Source organism: Bufo bufo, chromosome 4 (genome assembly GCF_905171765.1).
Source record: "Bufo bufo chromosome 4, aBufBuf1.1, whole genome shotgun sequence".
Taxonomy (NCBI): Eukaryota; Metazoa; Chordata; class Amphibia; order Anura; family Bufonidae; genus Bufo; species Bufo bufo.
Window position 1 is genome coordinate 423,378,609 of NC_053392.1, and position 25,384 is coordinate 423,403,992.

General features: G+C 44.4%; 1 protein-coding gene across 2 annotated transcripts in view; it reads right to left on the minus strand.

The window, feature by feature from the left end:
• Positions 1-2,542: 2,542 nt before the first annotated feature.
• Positions 2,543-25,384, minus strand: part of LOC120997216 (protein unc-93 homolog A-like) — a 59,081-nt gene continuing 36,239 nt past the window's right edge. For both annotated transcript variants that reach the window (XM_040427216.1, XM_040427215.1), the window contains exons 7-9: positions 14,936-15,071; positions 9,676-9,807; positions 2,543-2,904 (exon numbers count right to left, since the gene is read on the minus strand). In XM_040427216.1, the coding sequence (XP_040283150.1) occupies positions 2,672-2,904; positions 9,676-9,807; positions 14,936-15,071 (501 nt within the window). In that variant the 3' untranslated portion in view covers positions 2,543-2,671. The remainder of the gene's footprint in view (positions 2,905-9,675; positions 9,808-14,935; positions 15,072-25,384) is intronic.

The window sequence follows — 25,384 nt, forward strand, 5'->3', positions numbered from 1 at the left end:
CCTCTCTTAATTAGTTCCTTTTATCTATCTTCCATTCTAAATAGCATCTATTCAATTATCACTGTCTAAGAAGTTCCACCCTTTGGCGCCCTGCCTGACCATTTGATTACTTGGGATTATTTTTTTCTTCCCATATGTAACGGTCACGTCCACACACACACAGGGGGAAGGATAGTGACCACTGCGCTCCACCCTCACCCCTGGCCCTGCCTACTTGCCTCACGAGTCCTGATGACAGGGGACAACTGGACGACAGTCCCTTACTTAGGATATGTGCAGGGATACGGAACGTGAACAGACCGGGTCAGAACCAAGAGAGCTACGCAGTACAAAGGGTTAAGCAAAGAGTGGTCAGGAGAAGCCGGGGTCAAATACCAGGAGAGTAGAGAAGTACCAGAGGAGTACGCAAAGAGTAGTCAGGTGGGAGCCGAGGTCACAATACCAGGAGGGATGCGTAGTACAGGAGGAGCAGGCAAAGGATCGTCAGGGAACAGGATCTGGTGAGTATTCAGTAGTCAAACAAATAGCCAGGAACCTAGAGATAAAAGGCAACCTGTGGCCAGCAGGCTGCCTGTATTTATAGTGGGATCTGAGGGTCATGTGACGTGGCCAGCGTCACATGACCGACAGACAGACAAGTCGAGCACCGAGTGATCAGTGCTCAGCGCTCAAGGCAGACCTAGGAGCAGGGAGCCTCCCAGCTAGCAAAGACGCCCTGGGAACGAGGCCAAACACAGATCCTCGCTCCCGAAGCTAAGCAGCAGGTCTGCGGCTGATGGGAGATTGAGTGCGCCTTTGGCGCCCCGTGACACCATATCTGTTTACAAACCTATTAAGGTCAGGTTTATTGCCAAACAAGGAGTGAATGCAAAAATAGGGAGGATAGAGTATTTCCTTTATACTTTTCCTAATTTACGATCCATTACTGGTTTTGGCTAAAACATAAAACAACAAAACAACATCAATCAGCTCTGTGTGATCCTGGTGTAAGCTTTATTTATGAAAACCAGCACAAAATTAAAGAAGTGATGTTCATAGCAACTGCTGATTTACTGACTTTACTATAGGGTGTGACATATGGAGATACGTTTTTGCTTTATATATGCGACAGGCTGCAACATGAACCGGGGGTCCCTTTTAGGTGATGGATATATTTATAGTTGTGACGCCAGTTGCAGTCAAGCAACAAGGGCACAGGGCCCCTTTTAGTGATATAGTAGATGGTACCCAGGTGTAAGAATGCCAGAGTGGTGTAGGGTAGCCTATAATGTCTCTTAATGTTTGATGCACGTGTCACGGTGCTCCTACCTGGATACCCTGGAACCCCAGGGGTTGTCGTCTGAAGCAGAAAAAGGGGTATTTGAATTAGGGGATGATGAAATAAATGGAGTCCAGACTTTGCATAACATTGAACAGCAGCTTTACTTTGGTAAACATTCATAAGAAACAATCTTCCAACTTTGTCTTGGTTACCAGCAGGCTTTGGCATAAATTCTAGCAGGCAAACACACTTGGCTCTACTACATATGTTGCTCTCTGGCTCTGCTGTACTGACAGGCTGGCTAAGGAAATCAGCTTCTTCTTTAGGCTGCACTTTACTTGGTAGGCTCGTCTGTCTCTAGCTTTGTCATGGAACTTTATTCCTGGCTTCAGAGGCTCCAAGTTTCGGCCTCCCTGTCCGGCAGAGCTGAAGGTACTCTGGCTGGCTTGGACACAACCTTCCCCTAGCAGGGGGTAAGCTGAACCATCCTCTAGAAGGGGGTAAGCTGAACTTTCCCCTAGAAGGGGGTAAGCTGAACTTTCCCCTAGAAGGGGGTAAGCTGAACTTTTTCTTCTCTAACTAGCTAAACTCCTCCCTCTCAGAGAGAGCACTAGAATGGAAAGAAGGGTTCCATTCTATATAAAATAGCTCTACCATGTATGCCGCCATCTGCTGGTGAACCAGTCATATTACACTTGAACAGTTACATAACAGTAAATATGAATACACATTTTGCAAGAACAGGAAATTAATACATATGATGACATTAAGTTAACCATAGGAGATAGTAGTGAGGCGCAAAGGTGGTAATGCACCTCTGACGCGTTACATATAGCACTACTATTAATAGTGCAATGGATATTAGTAAATATTCCCATAACCTGAAATGGTTGCCGCATTTATATAACACAGCATGACCTAGAGGCTCGGTTAAGCTTCCAGTACTAATAGCAGACGTGTAATGTTAAATTCAGTTCTATGAAAAGAACTGTCACATGACTCATTATCATTATTATTATTTATTATTAAAGCTCCATTCATTCCATAGTGCTGCACATATGAAAAGGGGTATACTTACATAATACAGACAATGAACAAGACGAGTTACAAACTGGTACAGAAAGAGAGAGGGCCCTGCACGTGAGGGCTTACAATCTACATGGACTCATTTTGCACAAGATTAAATTCACAGTTCTCAGTTAGCTCATCTATATGGAAAAAACTGTATACAAGTAAACAAAAATTTTGTTTTATAAATGATGTCTAAAATTCACAGCATATTTCGAGTCACCTCAAGGTTCTGAAATTTTGGCCAAAGGATACAGTATATTGTGCATTGAAAAACAACAGACCCAAGGAAGAGCAATATTAATTTTCTGTGTGACTCCAAAGTCTACGCTACACGTGATGTTAATCTTTGGGTCCTGCTTCACTTGTTCTAGATGTATTTCTGTGTTCTAGATATTCCACAGCTCCATATAGCAAAATTCCCACCACAACAACACACATTAATATGTAGAGTTTAACATACACACATAAAAATGAGCTATATCCAAATGCAATAGAAAATCCAATGGATTCCCAAAGGGAGAAATTGGCAAAGGCTGCTTCCATATTCTTTTCAAACAATACACCATATAAGGCTGAAAGATAAGAGCAATAATTAAAAAAAACATGAGAATCAATAAAGCCAGAGATGAGCACATTTGTCTGTTCAACGACATTTACCAGCAAATTTCCATTATTTACTAATATTCCCACTACATGAAACAATGTGGAATTAAATACTATATGGTTTAGTAGTCAAATGTTTTGTTTCCTTCATCTCTCTGTGAACAGCTAGCAATGCATACACAGTGATAGTTTTCCATGGAGTTGGACTCAAGTTATAATGGTTTCAACATAGAAACAATTAATATTGTAACTTGAGGGACCACTGTTGTAGATGATGTTCAATTATGTGAACACAGTGCCTGCTCTTAGGTTTTGATATGAAAGAATTCAAGAGGGGCCTGGATGTATTTCTGGAGTGTAATAATATTACAGGCTATAGCTACTAGAGATGGGTCCAGGGAGTTATTCTGATTGCCTGATTGGAGTTGGGAAGGAATTTTTTTCTTTCTCTGGATCAACTTGCAGGATAACAGGCCGAACTGGATGGACAAATGTCTTTTTTTCTGCCTTATAAACTATATTACTATGTTAAAAGGATATATAGTTCAGTAGCAGGAAATCAGAGGATAGGCAAGTTTTTAATTTCCTTCATCTTTATTTGCGAACAGCTAGCGATAAGTATATTGATTAAATTGTGCGAACAAAGTGAGGGAGATATATCCATCCGCCAGTCTTGATCTCCCTGCACTGGCGTGATATGTGCCTTATTTGTTAAGAGGCAGAAGGGGGGGGGGGCATTAGTATAGCATGTAGCAGAGCGGAGGCCCCTGAGAGCAACATGGCGGAATCAATATGGAGGCAGGAGGGAAACATCTGTGTGTACAGGGCCCTGGCTGTGACACTGAGCCCAAGAGCTGACAATCATCCTGTATGTGACACTGAGCCCAAGAGCTGACAATCATCCTGTATGTGACACTGAGCCCAAGAGCTGACAATCTATACATCGTGTATGTGACACTGAGCCCAGGAGCTGACAATCTATACACTGTATGTGACACTGAGCCCAGGAGCTGACAATATATATACACTATGAAGCAGAGCTGTGTGTGTACACGGTGCATGCAGTAGTGTAGCATGTAGCGGAGCAGGAAGTCTGGTAGGGACTCGGTGACATGATTCTTTTAACTAATAAACTCTCAGACGATTCTCTGAGTCCCTGCAATAACTATACATTGTAATTACATCACAGTCTGCTCCACTGCATTCACTGCAGCAGAGCTGTGTTTGACAGGAGCGAGTCCCTCCAGACCTTCGGTTCACTTGAGAGCCGACTCAGCAAGTGAACCGAAGATTCGATGAGCTAAGCATGCTCTTTGATCTTCGGTTCACTTGCTTCTGCCGGCTCAGGAAGTGAACCGAAGATCCGATTCATGAATCGGTTCTTTTGAGTGAACTGATTCAAATGAACCGATTCATGAAAAAGATCCGAACTTCCCATCTCTACGGCCTGGGCTAAGCCACTTCACTGTGTGTAGCTCCGCCTCCCATCTGGCAATGTCATTAGCTCCGCCCCCTGGTGGTATCCCCGCCCACATGCGGTCCTCTCCTATCGCTTCTGGTGCTTAATGTGTGAGGCCTGCAGCAACTTAGGAGGAAGTAAGTGAGGACCGGAGGCTGCCCCAGTGACCACTGTCTCTACCAGACACTGAACTTGACTTGGTATGTTGTTATTTTTTTTTACCCCACCCATCCCACCTGTCCCCCTCTGGCCCTCCTGTGACTGTCCCTTACCCACATACGGTGAGGCTACATTAACAATGTATTTTGCGGTCCGCGGATCTGCAAGATATGTATGCCGTCCATATGCGATCGATCTGTATATTTTTGCAAACCCATTAACTTAAATGGGTCTGCAGTCTGCATTTTGTAGAGAAATATAGGACATGTCACATTTACCATCTTGTGCAGAACGGACATACAGATGCAGAAAGCACATGGAAGTCATTTGCTTTCCGCATCCGTATGTCTGTTCCGCAAAGGGTAGAAAATGTGACATGTCCTATACTGGTCCGCAACATGCAGGCTAGTTCATAGGTCTGCAAAAAAATGCAGATGGCACATGGGCGTCATCCGTAATTTGCAGATCATAAAATACATATGGTCCTTGTCGTATAAATGGGTTAAAAGTGTTGCCCAGACACTCAGGGGGTCATTTATTAAGACCAGTGTTTTAGACACTGGTCTTAATAACCCCTAAACTGGAAGTGGTTCTGCTGATGTTATGAAGAGGCGCCGGCCTCTCCATAACTTCAGCGCATCCAGCGCCAGTGTAAATGCATATCATCCAGACTGAATCCGGACCCGTTCGTTTCAATAGGTCTGTGTGAGGAGGCATATGTCTGGCAATAACTACTGTGAGAGGCACATATCTGGCCATAGTTAATCTGAGGGGCACATATCTGGCCATAACTACTGTGAAGGGGGGACAATATCTGGGCATAGCTACTGTAAAGGAGGAACATATCTGGACATAACTACTGTTAGGGGGCACATAATCTGACATAACTACTGTTAGGGGGCACATAATCTGGCATAACTACTGTGAGGGGGCACATAATCTGGCATAACTACTGTGAGGGGGCACATATCTGGCCATAACTACTGTGAGGGGGCACATATCTGGCCATAACTACTGTGAGGGGGCACATATCTGGCCATAACTACTGTGAGGGGGCACATATCTGGCCATAACTACTGTGAGGGGGCACATATCTGGCCATAACTACTGTGAGGGGGCACATATCTGGCCATAACTACTGTGAGGGGGCACATATCTGCCATAACTACTGTGAGGGGGCACATATCTGCCATAACTACTGTGAGGGGGCACATATCTGGCCATAACTACTGTTAGGGGGCACATAATCTGGCATAACTACTGTGAGGGGGGCACATATCTGGCCATAACTACTGTTAGGGGGCCCATAATCTGGCATAACTACTGTGAGGGGCACATATATGGCCATAACTACTGTTAGGGGGCACATAATCTGGCATAACTACTGTGAGGGGGCATATATCTGGCCATAACTACTGTGAGGGGCACATATCTGGCCATAACTACTGTTAGGGGGCACATAATCTGGCATAACTACTGTGAGGGGGGCACATATCTGGCCATAACTACTGTTAGGGGGCCCATAATCTGGCATAACTACTGTGAAGGACACATAATCTAGCATAACTACTGTGGTGGGCACGTATCTGGGCATAACTACTGTGAGGGGCACATATCTGGGCATAACTACTGTGAGGGGGCAGATATCTGGCATGACTACTGGGATGGGGTACATATCTGTCCATAGCTACTGTGGAGGGGGCACAATGTGGATATTACTACTGTGTGCTGGCACAAAGGGGCAAAAATTACTATGTAGGAGCATTAAGAGGACATTAATACGCACACCACAGTATCTGGTACACAGATGCCATGCGCCTTAATTTGCAACTTTGTTACGCCTATTGTGGCATGGAAAAAATGATTAATGCCCCCTGTGACTGCTCATAGGTTTTGATACGCATACTGTTAAAAGGATTTTGTCGAATGTTAAAAATTTCGTTTGAAGCTAAAAGAATGTCCTTTTAAAATAGTGTACCTCTCGGAAGAAATAAGGCAATGCAAATACAATGGGACGTCAAGATACGGATGCCTTCGGATGCAATATTTTCAACATACAATGGCCTTTCCTGGACCATCGTAAGTTTGAATCATACCAAACATGCAATGCCTCAGTATCAGGTCCAACCAATCAATCTTGCCATTTCTCTGATAAAACACCTGTATTTGGTCTGTAGTAGCTCCTTTTTACAGCACAGCGTAGTACTACATATCCTGTACTGCTGTCTGTCTGTGCCAGAATGAGCCGCTCCTTTTGAAGGTCAGATGGAGGCAGTTCCATTTTATTTTTCTGGTATGGTGTGTACTTCAGGGAACATTGAAAAAGTTTCTATCCTCATCATAGAAAGAGACTTACAGCTTTCAGCATCTATTCCTGAATTTCATATGTAACGACTTGCTTTATCTGTCTTATTTTCATTGTCTCTTCTCTTGGAGGACATTTTGGGCCCTTGGGTCCGATTACTAGCTTTCCATAGTTATAGACTCAAGTTACTATGGTTTTAACATGCAATGGTCATCCCAAAACCAATTAATATTGTAACTTAAGGGACCACTGTATTTGATTCCAGTGCCATTGTTTAGTGTCATTATAATACATTGTTGATACCAAGTAAAATACCAAAGCTGTTTCTGTAATTCACACTGAAATGAATGGAGAGCAGCGCACACGTGTGCAGCCTCCTCTTCACTATCTTGCTCTGTAAGAAAATGTAACACCTACATTTATTTTTCTATTTAAACTTTTTTCTTCTATTTTTTTCTAATTGTATATTTTTTTAAATTCTATTTATTCTTGGAATGGCCATAGCAGTTCAAAGATAAACTTTATAGCAGCCACATGGGCCTTAGGAAACTGGCGACTGAGATGGCTCATTGACTTCTATGGGAGAACATTGTTTGTATACTCTGTGACCTGGGCAGAGTCTATTATATCACAACTTAGTTATCATCAATTGTATATCCAGAGTTATCTGCCTCCGCAGGAGTGCAGTCTGGCTGGTTCTCCCCAGGTATCCCAAACTAGTTGTTAAAATAACTGCTTCACAGAACTGGGGAGAGGCAGGATGTCAGCACAAATCCTGGCTGTTTTCCATTGAATGCATATATGTGCGGGCCAGTGTAGAAGTGCCCTACTTGGTCCTCCCTGCCATTCGCTGCCTTTTAGTGATGCAGCAATGTGTAGTGAGGGAGAGAAAGGCGCTCATAGAGTAAGTATGTACAGATGCGGAAACCCTTAGAGGGGTATGTATTCTACTCACCTGTTTGAGTTGTGCAGTCCTGGGCATATAAGACCCAGAGTCCGGAGCCAGGCTTTCAGTGGAGTGGATAAATTGCTCTGGATACTAGCTGACCATTTTATGTCACACTTATGGCTGATAGTATGAGGGCGCAAAACACGGCCAGAGGTTAGATGATAAAGAGGCTTTTTATTTGACAACGCGTTCCAGGGTAGATGGGACGTCATCTAACCTCTGGTCATGTTTTGCGCCCTCATAAGTGTGACAGAAACAGTCCAGCTAGTATCCAGCACAATGTTAGTGATGCAGGAAGCACAATGATGGTCTTGTGCCACATGAATACTTTCACAGGAGCCCGATAAGACCTGGTTTGCAGGTCTTGTTGGCAGAACAGAAAGTATTATTTTAATGTTCTATCACTGCACAGCAGTTTGTAGAATTTAGTTATAGGCAGTAGGATGTGAGATATTTAAAAGGAGCACTTATTTACAATGGGCATGGCTATGATTCCTGGGTCATATTTACCAAGGGCACTATTATGGCACTTTTTTAGGGGGCATGCTAACGGGATTTGAGATGTAGTTGCATGGGGCACTATGATTACACTTATTTAGAGGGGACACTATGCATGGGACTTATTGTCATTATCTTGGCTGTTATATTCAGAGGAAACTACAAACGAGATTACTAAAGCTCAGTTTCCCTTCAAGATAGATCATCAATATCAGGAGCGTGGAAAACACATTTAAAGGGAATCTGTCCACTCCAAAACCTCCCCCTGACACTGAGTCAGATTATGACATTTTTATCTTCATGCTCACTTGCATTCCGATGCTGTGCTTCCACAAATCTGCAGTAAAAAGCATTGGGAAGACTTCACCTTAAGTCCTCTCCTTTATTTGCATGAGCTCGGGAGTCCTCTCTGTGCATTTAACTGCCGTTTTTTAGGAGTACAGTGTCAGAATGCAAGTGAGTATGAAGATAAAAATGACGTAATTGGACACAACGTTATTGACACTATACACCACTTGCTCTTGTTGCGGGATTTCTGAGCTGACAGATTCCCTTCAAGTATAACGTTATGCTTGTCTATATGCTCCTGATGAAGGGGACCTATCTGTAATCCCCGAAACGCGCTGAGCTTTTACTTCATTATAAGAATAAAAAAAGCATCCTTGATTTGGAAGTCCTCCAGTTCATCTCCATCACGAGGACAGGGTGTGCATCCATCTTACAGGCGACCTCAGTGGGGGAGGTTAGGAGGACAGGTTTCTTGAGTTTATCCTGTTCACCCTCCTCCCCGGTGAAGTAAGTCCCTTGACTCAATTAGTAATACCACCTTCCCTTTTTAACATGTGTGATGTTTTATGTGTATATTTTATACTTGACCGCTGGCTTATCCGCCACCTGAGCCTATATACACCTGCTCCATCCCTTTACACATACCCTTCCTGTAACCAGTTACCTGTTCTTGGCGCCTCACTATACAGTTATCTAAATGTAGGTTGCCAGAGGTGGATGAACTGCATCTCCAGTGGGAATGTCTCGGAATACAGAAATTTTGGGAAGGGGTAATTGAGATTACCACTAGGACTTGCCAAATTAAAGTTCCATTTAATCACTGAGTATGTATTCTTGGAGCTTTAACATTATTAAAAATAAAAAAAATACAATGTGGCTGTAGGCAAATTGTTATATTATGCAACAAAATGTATAGTAAAAATTGGATAATGTGATAAGTGCCATCCGAGGGTAAGTTGGCAAATTACTGTATGTCATTCTGTTGAAAAAGTTAGTGTACAGAAAGAATAGCAAAAGCCTTATCTAAAACCTATAATTCTATATATTTTTTTTTTTGCTAATTACAAGCTATTTATACTTACAGCTTAATAGTGTCTGCCACACTGCATCTGCAATGCCCCATAGCCCAGACATTACAAAAAACACTGCAAAGTCGTCAGTTGCTGGTTTCCAGATCAAGAAGCCAATGATACATCCAATATTAATAGCTGCTCCTATTAATAATAATAACAAAAAAAATTGGTTATACACTGAACACATTAAAGTACAATGTGGCATTTGGGCTTAGATATTTAGGAATCTGATACATGGAGCATTTTCAAATTCTACTTAGACGATATCTGAAAGCACTCATTGTTGAATAGCTGCTTATAGTGTTCCCATTTGTTTATTATATACTTTCTAATACTAAATTTGACAGACCCTGCTTACACTGTTAATAAGGAAGAAGCACAATCCATCTGTATTGAAAGTACCTTTCTCTTTATATACCAGTAGTTATATTTTATATATGGTTATATTATTATAATTACACTGAGCAAAAATATAAATGCAACACTTTTGGTTTTGCTCCCATTTTGCATGAGCTGAACTCAAAGATCTGAAACATTTTCTACATACACAAAAGACCCATTACTCTCAAATATTCTTCACAAATGTGTCTAAATCTGTGTTAGTGAGCACTTCTCCTTTGCCGAGATAATCCATCCCACCTCATCTTGATATGCCTCAGGTGTGGCATATCAATTTGCTGATTAGACAGCACTTCCCACAATAAAAGACCACTCTGAAATGTGCAGTTTGATCACACAGCACAATGCCACAGATGTCGCAACATTTGAGGGAGCGTGCAATTGGCATGCTGACTGCAGAAATGTCTACAAGAGCTGTTGCCCGTGCAATGAATGTTCATTTCTCTACCATAATCCGTCTCCAAAGGCGTTTCAGAGAATTTGGCAGTACATCCAACCAGCCTCACAACCGCAGACCACGTGTAACCACACCAGCCCAGGACCTCCACATCCAGCATGTTCACCTTCAAGATTGTCTGAGGCCAGCCACCCGGACAGCTGCAGCAAGAATTGGTTTGCATAACCAAAGAATGTCTGCACAAACTGTTAGAAACTGTCTCAGGGAAGCTCATCTGCATGCTCGTCGTCCTCACCGGGGTCTGGACCTGACTGCAGTTCATCGTCGTAACCGACTTGAGTGGGCAAATGCTCACATTCAATGGCATCTGGCACATTGGAGAGGCGTTCTGTTGACGGATGAGTCACGGTTTTCATGCTGTCTAATCAGCACCTTGATATGCCACACCTGTGAGGTGAGATGGATTATCTCGGCAAAGGAGAAGTGCTCACTAAAACAGATTTAGGCCTCATGCGGCCCACAAACAGCGGGTTGGCAATCCACGGCCGCCGGCCGTGTGCACCACGCATCACAGATGTGGACCCATTCACTTGAATGGGTCTGCAATTCCAGAGATGTGGAACAGAATCACGGAACGGAACACTGGAAGCATTACGGAGTGCTTCCGTGATGTTTCTTTCCGTTGTTCCGGACCGCAAATAAATATGACATGTCATTTTTTTGCAGTGAGGACAGACCACAGATCCATTCAAGTTGAATGGGTCCGGCCTGCTGCACGGATGTTGCCCGTGCATTGGGGACCGCAATTATGGTCCCCAATGCACGGAACGGCCGCACAACGGCCGTGTGCATGCGGCCTTAGACAGATTTGTAAAGAATATTTGAGAGTAATGGGTCTTTTGTGTATGTAGAAAATGTTTCAGATCTTTGAATTCAGCTCATGCAAAATGGGAGCAAAACCAAAAGTGTTGCATTTATATTTTTGCTCAGTGTGTATTCATTCATTATATATTATATTTGTTTTATATATCTGTTTTTTTAGGTCTGTTGAAATACATCCATTTTTGAGGTGGTTTCCAGTCTCTCGATATTGATGAGCAGGATAAGTCATTAACATGAAATCAGTCGGGGGATGACACCCAGCACTCCCACCCATCAGCTGTTTTTGACAACTGTCAGCACCAGAAACTTGTGGTAATGTAAAGGTACAGCCATGTTAATCATTGCTGTCTAAATACAGTGAATGATCCTCGAATAATTAAGTAAACAATCGTTTACAAATAAATTTGTACATGATAATCTTTGCTTGAAAATGCTTGCCTGTCGTCAGTTTTAAATTGCTAAAAGTGATCAAGTCGTTAATCGCTAAAACTCTATAACTGCTTCATAACCTCAGATGTGCCTGAATGTCTGAGGTGCAAGTTTAGCCCTTCCCACATGCAGCAGGTACCAGCTGTGTAATACAGCTGATACCCAGTTGCAATGACCCATCATTTAACCCCTCAGATGCTCTAGTCAATAGTGACAGTGGCATCTGAGGGTTTAGACAGAGTAAGGGGGCTGCCCCTGAAGCAAAATCACAGGGCTCCAATAGGTTAGTATGGCAGGCAGGGGCCTCACAAGCCGGCCATAGTGAATTGCCTCTTAAGCCCAGCCTCTGGCTTAATAGGCAGTTTGTCAAAAACTCATAGACTGCAATAGTATAATTGGATTAAAAGTTACAATAAAAAAAATGTTAACGTTTTTAAAAATATAACAAATCATACAAATATTTAAATTCAAGTCACCCCTTCCCAATTTTACATAGGCAATGTTTGAAGGCGCAATCCAACATGTAAAACATTCCCCACAATTTTTGGGCACCAAATATAGATTATACTTACCCCACTTCCCAGCTAATCTATATGAGGAGCATGTTTTACACAATGGATAAACCCTTTAAAAAGTGGCATGTACCAAAATGGTACCAATAAAAACTGCAGCTCGTCCTGTAAAAAACAAGCCCTTCACATAGTCCTGTAGATGGAAATAATAAAACTGTATCGGGGTCAGAATATGACAATGCAAATAAAAAAAATTTCAAAGGTTTTTATTTTCTAAAAAGTAATAAAACTAAAACTATATACAGTTTTCTTCACTCCATAAGACACACTTTTTCCCCACTGAGTCTTATGGGGCGAATACTAATGAGGACCCAGGAAGGAGGACCGGGAAGCGGTGAATGCAGCGCTCCCTGGGCTCTGTACTCACCATTTTATGCTCCTCTGCTGTTGGCTGTGCTATGACTACGCACAGAGTGAGGATGCTCTGTGACCTCATGCTGTGCGCATTGGGTCACAGCATGTGGCAGGAAGAAGAAGAGAGCTGATCCCTAGGAGTGGCGGCGTCTGGAGCAGGAAAGGTAAGTTGATTTTTTTAGTTTTTTCTCTATGGTATGGGGTTCTGATATGAGTCATGGGGGTCTGATTTGAGGCATGGGGGTCTGATTTAAAGGCATGGGGGTCTGATTTGAGGCATGGGGGTTGTTCTGAGGCATGGGGGTCTGATCTTAGCTCTGAAAGGGAGGTCTTATTTATATTGGGGCTCTTATCTAAGGTCTAATTGGGGGTCATTCACATTGGGCTCTGAGCTGAGGTCTGATTGTAGCTCTGATCTGAGGTCTTATTGGGGTCTTATTAATATTGGGTGTCTGATTGGGGCTGTGAGCTGAGGTCTGATTAATATTGGGGGTCTGATTGGTGGTCTGATCTGAGGTCTAATGATAAAATATTTTTTCTTTTTGTCCTACTCTGAAACCTAGATCTGTCTCATGGGCAGGTGTATCTTATAGACAGGGCCGGTGCAAGGATTTTTGCCACCCTAGGCAAAGATCCATTTTGCCGCCCCCTCATGTCACTCACTGACAGACACACACACATACTGACAGACAGACACGCACTCAGACACTCACTGAATGACGTACACAGAAACTCACTGACATACACTCACTGACAGACACACATACACTCACTGACAGACACACATACACTCACTCACTGACAGACACTCACTGACAGACATACACCTACCCACTGAAACACACACACACACACACACACACACACACACAGAAACTCACTGGCAGACAAACACACACATATACTCACTGACAAACACACAGACACTTACTGACCGACAGACATCCACACTCACTGACATACACTTACTCACTGACATACACACACAGACACTCAATGACAGACACACATACATTTACTGACAGAAAGACAGACATACATACACTCACTCACTGACATAAATACACAGGCAGACACTCACTCAGTCAAACACTTAAACACTCACCTCCCTGGTGTCTAGTGTGGTGCAGCTCCACAGTCCTCCAGCGCGCCGTTTAGTATGCCAGGGCCGGAATGACGTCATATTCCGGCATCACAGAGGGCGCACGAGGGAGGAGTAGGGAGCTGCTAGAACCACCTCCCATGCTGCCCGCCTCCTATCCTCCGGTAATTTACTGGCAGAGCAGGCACCTGCCATCAGGGTAAGCAGATGCCTGCTATGCCATATTTAAGAAGGCCCTCCACCTCCTGGCCCCCCTGTAACGGCGCCGGGGGCGGCTCAAGAGCCGCTCGCCCAGGGCTGCAGCCCCAGTCAGGGGAGCCCACCAGGGCGCCCCCAGCAGGCCGGCGCCCTGGGCGAACGCCTAGTTCGCCTATATGGTTGCACCGGCCCTGCTTATAGGGCGAAAAAATAGAATAAATTTGTTAACTCTATAATTGTTCTTACCAACAGGATAAGGTTCGCATGTGATTTTTAGTGTACAGTAAATGCCGTAAAAGCAAAACCCCAAAAACAATGACAGAATTAAAAATTTTATTTTGAAGTGCATCCCAGAAATATTTTTTTCCTGTTTTACAATAGATGATATGGTAAATTAATTGGTACCATTTCAAATACAACTTGTCCTGCAAAAAACAAGCCTGTTCCTACTATGTGAACAGAAAAGTAAAATAGTTATGGCTCAAAGGTATGGTAGGAGGATAAAAATAAAACGTTTGCTGGGTCCTTAATGGAAATTGTTACCTCTGTCAAGACCTATGTACAATAATACATGAATAGTGCTGCTGCAGGAGACTCCTTTAATCCTGTATCCTGATACTCACCCCCGTTGCCCAGCTGTGTGCCCACAAACTGGTACTGGAATACATTGAGACATTGAGAGAACTCCTGAGTGCACACACATAATAGAGAAGACTGCAGGACTACAGTTCATGGCTGTAGTCATGACCAGCAGTATTATTCATGTAGTACTGTACTGTATTGTACCTAATAGCTCTTGCCAAAGGTAATAGATTACTTTAAGGAGTTAAATAACAGCACAAATGCATATACTGTATTACCATTGTTGTGGTTAACTGCTGGGAATTTGAATACAATTACAGGAGGCATCATACAATCAGACTTTATTTTACTTACCAAGTAAAAACAAAGGAATTCTCCCAGTATACTGAACAAGTTTGCCAAATATAGCTGCACATATTGAATTTGTAACACCAAAACATATAATTACGAAACCCACATATTTTAATCCCAAGATGCAGGTTACATAAGACTAGAGATAAAAACAAAACAAAAGAGTCATTATTTTAATAGCACTATATACTTTACTTCACAATAACAAAATATAATATTATCACCAATAATAAAGCAACCCTCCTATTCATAATTAAAAAAAAAGCTCAAATAAATATTAAATGTTACTGCTATATACTGAATTTAATCCTGATCTTCACCTCAGCCTTGTTCCTCACACTCTCCTATCTGGTCTTTAGGTTCATCTGCTTGGTACCTGTTGTCCAACTCCTGGTTTTGACTTCTGGTTTTCTCTTGACTACATTTATGGTTTTTACACTGCACTATAGCATTTGGATTAGTTTCTTAGTGAGAACCCTTTTCTTGTTCATGACACTGGCACATCTACCCCACTATTGCCATTCTATGAATATTCTGAGGATCATGACCTGCACCTCATTTCTGCATTGGTTTAATTTTAGTAAGGCAAAACAGATCTTAATTGTGCAATAGTGATGAGTGGCATAGGCATTATTAGTTTTTGCAAATTTTTTGCATAGTATTCGCAATAAATTCGCGAATTGTAGAATTCGTGAACTCGTCATTATTTTCGCGATTGCGCAAATTGGCACTAATGATGCGCAATACATGCAACTTTACATTTTATCAGGTCTTAGTAGATACAGTGCCTTGCAAAAGTATTCACCCCCCTTGACTTTTTCTGTGTTTTGGTGCCTCACAACCTGGAATTAACATGGATTGTTTGAGGATTTGCATCATTTAATTTACAGAACATGCCCACAACTTTGAAGATGTTTTTTTATTTTATTTTATTGTGAAGCAAACAACAAATAGGACAAATAACTGAAAAAGTCAATGGGCATAACTATTCACCCCCTAAAGTCAATGCTTTGTAGAGCCACCTTTTGCGGCAATCACAGCTCCAAGTCGCTTTGGATAAATCTCTATGAGCTTGCCACATCTTGCCACTGGGATTTTTGCCCATTCCTCCTTGCAAAACTGCTCCAGCCAGGGTCCTTTCTCTGGCACCCCCCCACCCCAATACTTGACCACATACCTCTTACATCCAGGGACATCTCCTGTCATGTAGACCTTCTCTTTCCTCTTCTCCTCTGTTAGACCACCATGACAAATTCTTTCAGCCGCATCTCATCTCTACAGAGGTACTATAGTGCTGAAAAATTAGTGACCCCAGTAGACATAATTGGAGTCATTTATCAAACTGGTGTAAAGTAGAACTGGATTTCCAAAAGAGCTGTCAAATATTAAAGGTGAATTCTGATTGGCTGCTGTGGGCAATTAAGCCAGTTCTACTTTTCACCAGTTTGATAAATTATCCCAAATGTCCCTATAGTGTCCACAGCAGTTATAATGTCCCCTAGAGTGCCCCCAGTAATAATAACACCTTATATTGTGCTCCAGGTAATAATGCCTGTATAGTGTCTCTAAAAATAATGTCCCCTAATAGAAACGCCAGCACACTGCTCCCATAAAGTAATTTCCCCCACACTGCCCCCATATAGTAATTTCCCTCACACTGCCCCATACAGTAATTTCCCACACACTGCCCCCATACAGTAATTTCCCACACACTGCCCCCATACAGTAATTTCCCACACACTGCCCCCATACAGTAATTTCCCACACACTGCCCCATATAGTAATTTCCCCCACACTGCCCCCATACAGTAATTTCCCCCACACTGCCCCATATAGTAATTTCGCCCACACTGCCTTCATACAGTAATTTCCCCCACAATGAGTAATAATAATAATAATCCCTGTATAGTGTCCCAACATAATAGAATTGCCCCTACAGTGCCTCCCCAATAACAAGTAAATTAAAGTCTGATTTATTTGACATCTGCATTTGTGCTGTCATTTAACTCCTTAAAGGTAATCTATTACCTTCGGCAAGCGCTATTAGGATCAGTACCGTACAGTACTACATGAATAATACTGCTGATCATGACTACAGCCATACTGCCCCATATAGTAATTTCCCCCACACTGCACCCACAGAGTAATCCCCCGTAGTATTTTGCCCCCACATAGTAATTTCCCTCACACTGCCCCATATAGTAATTTGCCCCACATAGTAATTTCCCCCACACTGCCCCCATACAGTAGTTTCCCCCACACTGCCCCATATAGTAATTTGCCCCACACAATAATTTCCCCCACACTGCCCCCATACAGTAGTTTCCCCCACACTGCCCCCACAGTAATTTCCCCCACACTGCCCCCATACAGGAACTTCCCCATACAGTAATTTTCCCACACAGTAATTCCCCCCACACAGTAGTTGCCCCCACACAGTAGTTTCCCCCACACTGCCCCCACACAGTAATTTCCCCATACAGTAATTTCCCCCACACTGCCGCCACATAGTAGTGTCCCCCACACTGCCTCAACACAGTAATTTCCCCCACACTGCAGTGTTCCCCACACTGAGCCCCACACAGTAGTTTCCCCCACACTGCCCCAACACAGTCCTTTCCCCCATACAGTGATTCCCCCCACACAGTAGTGTCCCCCACACTGCCCCCCACAGTAATTTCCCCCACACTGCCCCTACACAGTAGTTTCCCCCACACTGCCCCCACACAGTAGTTTCCCCCACACTGTCCCCACACAGTAGTTTCCCCCACACTGTCCCCACACAGTAGTTTCTGTAGTTTCCCCCACACAGTAGTTTTTCCCACACTGCCCCCCACACAGTAGTTTCCCCCACACTGCCCCCACACAGTAGTTTCCCCCACACTGTCCCATACAGTAGTTTCCCCCACACTGTCCCCACTCAGTAATTTCCCCCACACTGCTCCCACACAGTAGTTTCCCCCACACTGCCCCATACAGTAGTTTCTCCCACACTGCCCCCACAGTAATTTCCCCCACACTGCCCCCATACAGGAACTTCCCCCATACAGTAATTTCCCCACACAGTAATTCCCCCCACACAGTAGTTTCCCCCACACTTCCCCCACACAGTAGTTTCCCCCACACAGTAATTTTCCCCATTCTGCCCCTACACAGTAATTTCCCCATACAGTAATTTCCCCCACACTGCTGCCACATAGTAGTGTCCCCCACACTGCCTCAACACAGTAATTTCCCCCACACTGCAGTGTTCCCCACACTGCCCCCACACAGTAGTTTCCCCCGCACTGCCCCAACACAGTCCTTTCCCCCATACAGTGATTCCCCCACACTGCCCCCACACAGTAATTTCCCCCACACTGCCCCCACACAGTAATTTCCCCCACACTGCCCCCACACAGTAATTTCCCCCACACTGCCTCCACACAGTAGTTTCCCCCACACTGTCCCCACACAGTACTTCCTGTAGTTTCCCCCACACTGGCCCCACACAGTAGTTTTTCCCACACTGCCCCCCACACAGTAGTTTCCCCCACACTGCCTCCACACAGTAGTTTCCCCCACACTGTCCCCACACAGTAGTTTCCCCCACACTGCCTCATACAGTAGTTTCTCCCACACTGCCCCCACAGTAATTTCCCCCACACTGCCCCCATACAGGAACTTCCCCCATACAGTAATTTCCCCACACAGTAATTTCCCCCACACTGCCGCCACATAGTAGTGTCCCCCACACTGCCTCAACACAGTAATTTCCCCCACACTGCAGTGTTCCCCACACTGCCCCCACACAGTAGTTTCCCCCGCACTGCCCCAACACAGTCCTTTCCCCCATGCAGTGATTCCCCCCACACTGCCCCCACACAGTAGTGTCCCCCACACTGCCCCCCACAGTAATTTTCCCCACACAGTAGTTTCCCCCACACTGCCTCCACACAGTAGTTTCCCCCACACTGTAGTTTCCCCCACACTGCCCCCACACAGTAGTTTCCCCCACACTGTCCTCCATGCAGTAATTTCCCCCACACTGTGAACCCCTAGACTAATGACATCTCCAAGAGCTAATTGGAGTGAGGTGTCAGCCAACTGGAATACAATCAATGAGATGAGATTGGAGGTGTTGGTTACAGCTGCCCTGCCCTATAAAAAACACACACCAGTTCTGGGTTTTCTTTTCACAAGAAGCATTGCCTGATGTGAATGATTAAGAATTGTTGACTTGCATAAAGCTGGAAAGGGTTATAAAAGTATCCCCAAAAGCCTTGCTGTTCATCAGTCCACGGTAGGACAAATTGTCTATAAATGGAGAAAGTACAACACTGCTGCTACTCTCCCTAGGAGTGGCTGTCCTGTAAAGATGACTGCAAGAGCACAGCGCAGACTGCTCAATGAGGTGAAGAAGAATCCTAGAGTGTCAGCTAAAGACTTACAAAAGTCTCTAGCATATGCTAACATCCCTGTTAGCGAATCTACGATACGTAAAACACTAAACAAGAATGGATTTCATGGGAGGATACCACAGAGGAAGCCACTGCTGCACGTGTACAGTTTGCACAAGAGCACCTGGATGTTCCACAGCAGTACTGGTAAAATATTCTTTGGACAGATGAAACCAAGGTTGAGTTGTCTGGAAGAAACACACCACACAAAAAGAGGCACAGCACACCAACATCAAAACCTCATCCCAACTGTGAAGTATGGTGGTGGGGGCATGATGGTTTGGGGCTGCTTTGCTGCATCAGGGCCTGGATGGATTGCTATCAAAGGAAAAATGAATTCCCAAGTTTATCAAGACATTTTGCAGGAGAACTTAAGGCCATCTGTCCACCAGCTGAAGCTCAACAGAAGATGGGTGTTGCAACAGGACAACGGCTCAAAGCATAGAAGTAAATCAACAACAGAATGGCTTAACCAGAAGAAAATACGCCGTCTGGAGTGGCCCAGTCAGAGTCCTGACCTCAACCCGATTGAGATGCTGTGGCATGACCTCAAGAAAGCGATTCACACCAGACATCCCAAGAATATTGCTGAACTGAAACAGTTCTGTAAAGAGGAATGGTCAAGAATTACTCCTGACCGTTGTGCACCTCTGATCTGCAACTACAGGAAACGTTTGGTTGAAGTTATTGCTGCCAAAGGAGGTTTAACCAGTTATTAAATCCAAGGGTTCACATACTTTTTCCACCTGCACTGTGAATGTTTACATGGTGTGTTCAATAAAAACATGGTAACTGTAACGGTCGCGTACACACACACACAGGGGGGAGGGAAGTGACCACTGCGCTCCACCCTTACCCCTGGCCCTGCCTACTTGCCTCGCGAGTCCTAATGACAGGGGACAACTAGACGGCAATCCCTAACTTGGAGTAAGTGCAGGGATGACAGACAGACAAACAACAGGACGTGAACGGACCGAGTCAATACCAGGAAAGCTGCAAAGTACAAATGGAGCAAGCAGAGAATTGTCAGGAGAAGCCGGAGTCATAAATACCAGGAGAGCAGAGAAGTACAAGAGGAGTCCTAAGAGAGTAGTCAGGTGGGAGCCGAGGTCACAATACCAGGACGGATGCGCAGTACAGGAGGATCAGGCAAAAGGATGGTCAAGGAACAGGATCAGGTAAGTATTCAGCAGTCCAACAAAATGCCAGGAACCTAGAAATTAACAGGCAACCTGTAGCCAGCAGGCTGCCTGTATTTATAGTGGGGAGTGAGGGTCATGTGACGTGGCCAGCGTCACATGACCGACAGACCAACCAGTCGAGCACCGAGTGATCAGCTCGGCGCTCAAGGCAGACTTAGGAGCAAGGAGCCACCCAGCTAGTAAAGCCGCCCTGGGAATGAGGTCAAACACAGAACCTCATTCCAAAAGCTAAGCAACAGTTCTGCGGGCAATGGGGGACCGAGTGCACCTTCGGAACCCGTGACAGTAACATAATTCTTTGTGTGTTATTAGTTTAAGCAGACTGTGATTGTCTATTATTGTGACTTAGATGAAGATCAGATCACATTTTATGACCAATTTGTGCAGAAATCCATATCATTCCAAAGGGTTCACATACTTTTTCTTGCAACTGTAATTATTGCCCCCACATAGTAATCCCTCCCATAATAATTTGCCCCCACACAGTATCCCACCATAATATTTTCCCCCCACATGTCCTCCTGTGTCCCCCCTGAGTCCTCCCCGTGTCCCCCAAAGTTGGCACATAAAATAAAATAAAAAACTAAAAGCTAAATACTCACCTATGTCCAGGCGCTTGCTCGCAGAGGAAGGCGCGCACACTTCACTGTGCTGCTGCATCCCGGCACAGGCGTGTGCAATGACGCCATCACGCACGCCTGCGCCCGGGATTTCACTACCGCATAGGCCTCAGGCCTACTAGGCCTGAAACCTATGGCGGTGATCGGCGGCGGGGCAGGGAACTATGCGCTCCTGTGCCCCGCCGCAGTATCTGTATTGATGGAAGCGCTTATTGCTTCTGGCACCCCCTGAGGGCCGGCTCCCAAGGCAAACCGCACCCCCCGCTCCCACCTAGGCATGCCACTGGCTCCAGCTCCTTCATGTTGGATAGTTTGCTCTTGTGAACAGCAATCTTTAAATCTGACCACAGATTTTCTATTGTATTGATATCTGGGCTTTGACTAGGGCTACTTTCACACTTGCGTTCAGAGCGGGTCCGTCTGGTATCTGCACAGACGGATCCGCTCCTATAATGCAAACGCTTAGATCCGTTCCGAACTGATCCGTTTGCATTACCATGAACAAAAACAAAAAAAAATAATATATTATTTTTTTTATTTTTTTTTCATGATAATGCAAACGGATCCGTTTTGACTTTACATTGAAAGTCTATGGGGGACGGATCCGTTTGAAAATTGAGCCATATTGTGTCAACTTCAAACGGATCCGTCCCCATTGACTTACATTGTAAGTCTGGACGGATCCGTTTGCCTCCGCACGGCCAGGCGGACACCCGAACGCTGCAAGCAGCGTTCAGGTGTCCGCCTGCTGAGCGGAGGACAAACGGTGCCAGACTGATGCATTCTGAGCGGATCCGCCTCCACTCAGAATGCATTAGGACTGGACGGATCCGTTCGGGGCCGCTTGTGAGAGCCTTCAAACGGAGCTCACAAGCGGAGCCCCGAACGCTAGTGTGAAAGTAGCCTAGGCCATTCCAACACATTTACATGTTTCCCCTTAAACCACTCAAGTGTTGCTTTGGCAGTGTGTTTGGGGTCATTGTCCTGCTGGAAGGTGAACCTCCGTCCTAGCCTCAAATCACTCAGAGTGGTATAGGTTTTGCTCAATAATATCCCTGTATTTAGCACCATCCATCTTTCCCTCAACTCTGACCAGTTTCCCAGTCCCAGCTGCTGAAAACCATCCCCACAGCATGATTCTGCCACCACCATGATTTACTGTGGGGATGGTGTTCTTTGGGTGATGTGTCGGGTTTGCTCCAGACATAGCGTTTTCATTGATGGCCGAAAAGTTTAATTTTAGTCTCATCAGACCCGAGCACCTTCCTCCATACATTTTGGGAGTCTCCCACATGCCTTTTCGCAAACTCACAACGGGCCTTTTTGTTTTTTTGCTGAAAATAATGGCTTTCTTTTGGCCACTCTGCCATAAAGCCCAACTCTATGGAGAATACGGCTTATTGTCGTCCTATGTACAGATACTAGAGTCTCTGCTGTGGAACTCCTCCAGGGTTACCTTAGGCCTCTGTGCTGCCTCTCTGATTAATGCCCTCCTTGTCCGGTCCGTGAGTTTTGGGAGGCAGCTGTCTCTTGGCAGGTTTGCTGTTGTGCTATGTTCTTTCCATTTGGTTATGCTAGATTTTATGGTGCTCCTGGGGATCATCAAAGATTTGGATATATTTTAATAACCTAACCCTGACTTGTACTTCTCAACAACATTGTCCCTTACTTGTTTGGAGAGTTCCTTGGTCTTCATGGCAGTGTTTGGTTAGTGATGCCTCTTGCTTAGGTGTTACAGCCTCTGGGGCCTTTCAAAAAAAGGTGTGTATATGTAATGACAGATCATGTGACACTTAGATTGCACATAGGTGGACATCATTTTACTAATTATGTAACTTCTGAAGGTAATTGGTTGCACCAGAGCTTTTTATGGGCTTCCTAACACATGCCTACGCACATGCCAATTTTCTGTTTTCTATTTCTAAACAATAGTTTTATTTATATAGTTTTCTCATTTAACTTCACCAACTTAGACTATTGTGTTCTGATCCATCACATAAAATTCAGATTAACAAAACATTGAACTTAAGGCTGTAATGTAACAAAACACGAAAAAAGTCAAGGGGGGGTTGAATAATTTTGCAAGGCACTGTATTACTGATTGGTGCACCAAAGTATTGTCATGACATCACAGCACTATGTCTGTAGCATGTATGCATGGACAGCAGAGTAAAAGTAATTCCTATCACACTACCTAACACCCTGCACTGGAACCTATCAGCTACACTAAATCAATATCTAACCTACACTGACTATCTCCCAATAACTATCTATATTATATATATGAGCTAACTAACTATCTAATTTAATTGGATAAGGAATAGGATCCAGATGACAAAACAGAGCACAGCAATGTCACTGTTCTCTCTCTCAAAACTGCAAACAAAACAGCAGAAAATGGCTGCTGGGGAGTTTCTTATATACACTGCTCAAAAAAATAAAGGGAACACTTAAACAACACAATGTAACTCTAAGTCAATCACACTTCTGTAAAATCAAACTGTCCACTTAGGAAGCAACACTGAGTGACAATCAATTTCACATGCTGTTATGCAAATGGGATAGACAACAGGTGGAAATTATAGGCAATTAGCAAGACACCCCCAATAAAGGAGTGGTTCTGCAGGTGGTGATCACAGACCACTTCTCAGTTCCTATGCTTCCTGGCTGATGTTTTGGTCACTTTTGAATGCTGGCGGTGCTTTCACTCTAGTGGTAGCATGAGACGGAGTCTACATCCCACACAAGTGGCTCAGGTAGTGCAGCTTATCCAGGATGGCACATCAATGCGAGCTGTGGCAAGAAGGTTTGCTGTGTCTGTCAGCGTAGTGTCCAGAGCATGGAGGCGCTACCAGGAGACAGGCCAGTACATCAGGAGACGTGGAGGAGGCCGTAGGAGGGCAACAACCCAGCAGCAGGACTGCTACCTCCGCCTTTGTGCAAGGAGGAACAGGAGGAGCACCAAGATTGGCAAATTCGCCACTGGCGCGCTGTGCTCTTCACAGATGAAAGCAGGTTCACACTGAGCACATGTGACAGACGTGACAGAGTCTGGAGATGCCGTGGAGAACGTTCTGCTGCCTGCAACATCCTCCAGCATGACCGGTTTGGCATTGGGTCAGTAATGGTGTGGGGTGGTATTTCTTTGGAGGGCCGCACAGCCCTCCATGTGCTCGCCAGAGGTAGCCTGACTGCCATTAGGTACCGAGATGAGATCCTCAGACCCCTTGTGAGACCATATGCTGGTGCGGTTGGCCCTGGGTTCCTCCTAATGCAAGACAATGCTAGACCTCATGTGGCTGGAGTGTGTCAGCAGTTCCTGCAAGACAAAGGCATTGATGCTATGGACTGGCCCGCCCGTTCCCTAGACCTGAATCCAATTGAGCACATCTGGGACATCATGTCTCGCTCTATCCACCAACGTCACGTTGCACCACAGACTGTCCAGGAGTTGGCAGATGCTTTAGTCCAGGTCTGGGAGGAGATCCCTCAGGAGACCGTCCGCCACCTCATCAGGAGCATGCACAGGCGTTGTAGGGAGGTCATACAGGCACGTGGAGGCCACACACACTACTGAGCCTCATTTTGACTTGTTTTAAGGACATTACATCAAAGTTGGATCAGCTTGTAGTGTGTTTTTCCACTTTAATTTTGAGTGTGACTCCAAATCCAGACCTCCATGGGTTAAAAAATTTGATTTCCATTTTTTTTATTTTTGTGTGATTTTGTTGTCAGCACATTCAACTATGTAAAGAACAAAGTATTTCAGAAGAATATTTAATTAATTCAGATCTAGGATGTGTTATTTTTGTGTTCCCTTTATTTTTTTGAGCAGTGTAGTAAAGGGGAAGGCATCTTTACTATTGGTTGCTACGGATGTTGCTATGCTCTGACAAAGATAATGCAGCCTTCTCATTGGTCCACAAGCAAGAATGGAGATTACTGATGAAAAAAAATCGAGAATATTCGCGATTACGAACATATAGCACTATATTCTACATTTTCACGAACTCTCGATGTGCTAATATTCGCAATAAAAATTTGCGATTAGAATATTTGCGATCAACACTATTGTGCAATTCTAATATATTCTCGAACCTAAGTACGTTGAGATGTAAGATATGGTTCATTTCAGGTTTACCAAATTTTTTATCGATTCTACCCAAACCGAAGGGGGGGCCTAGTTTTCTA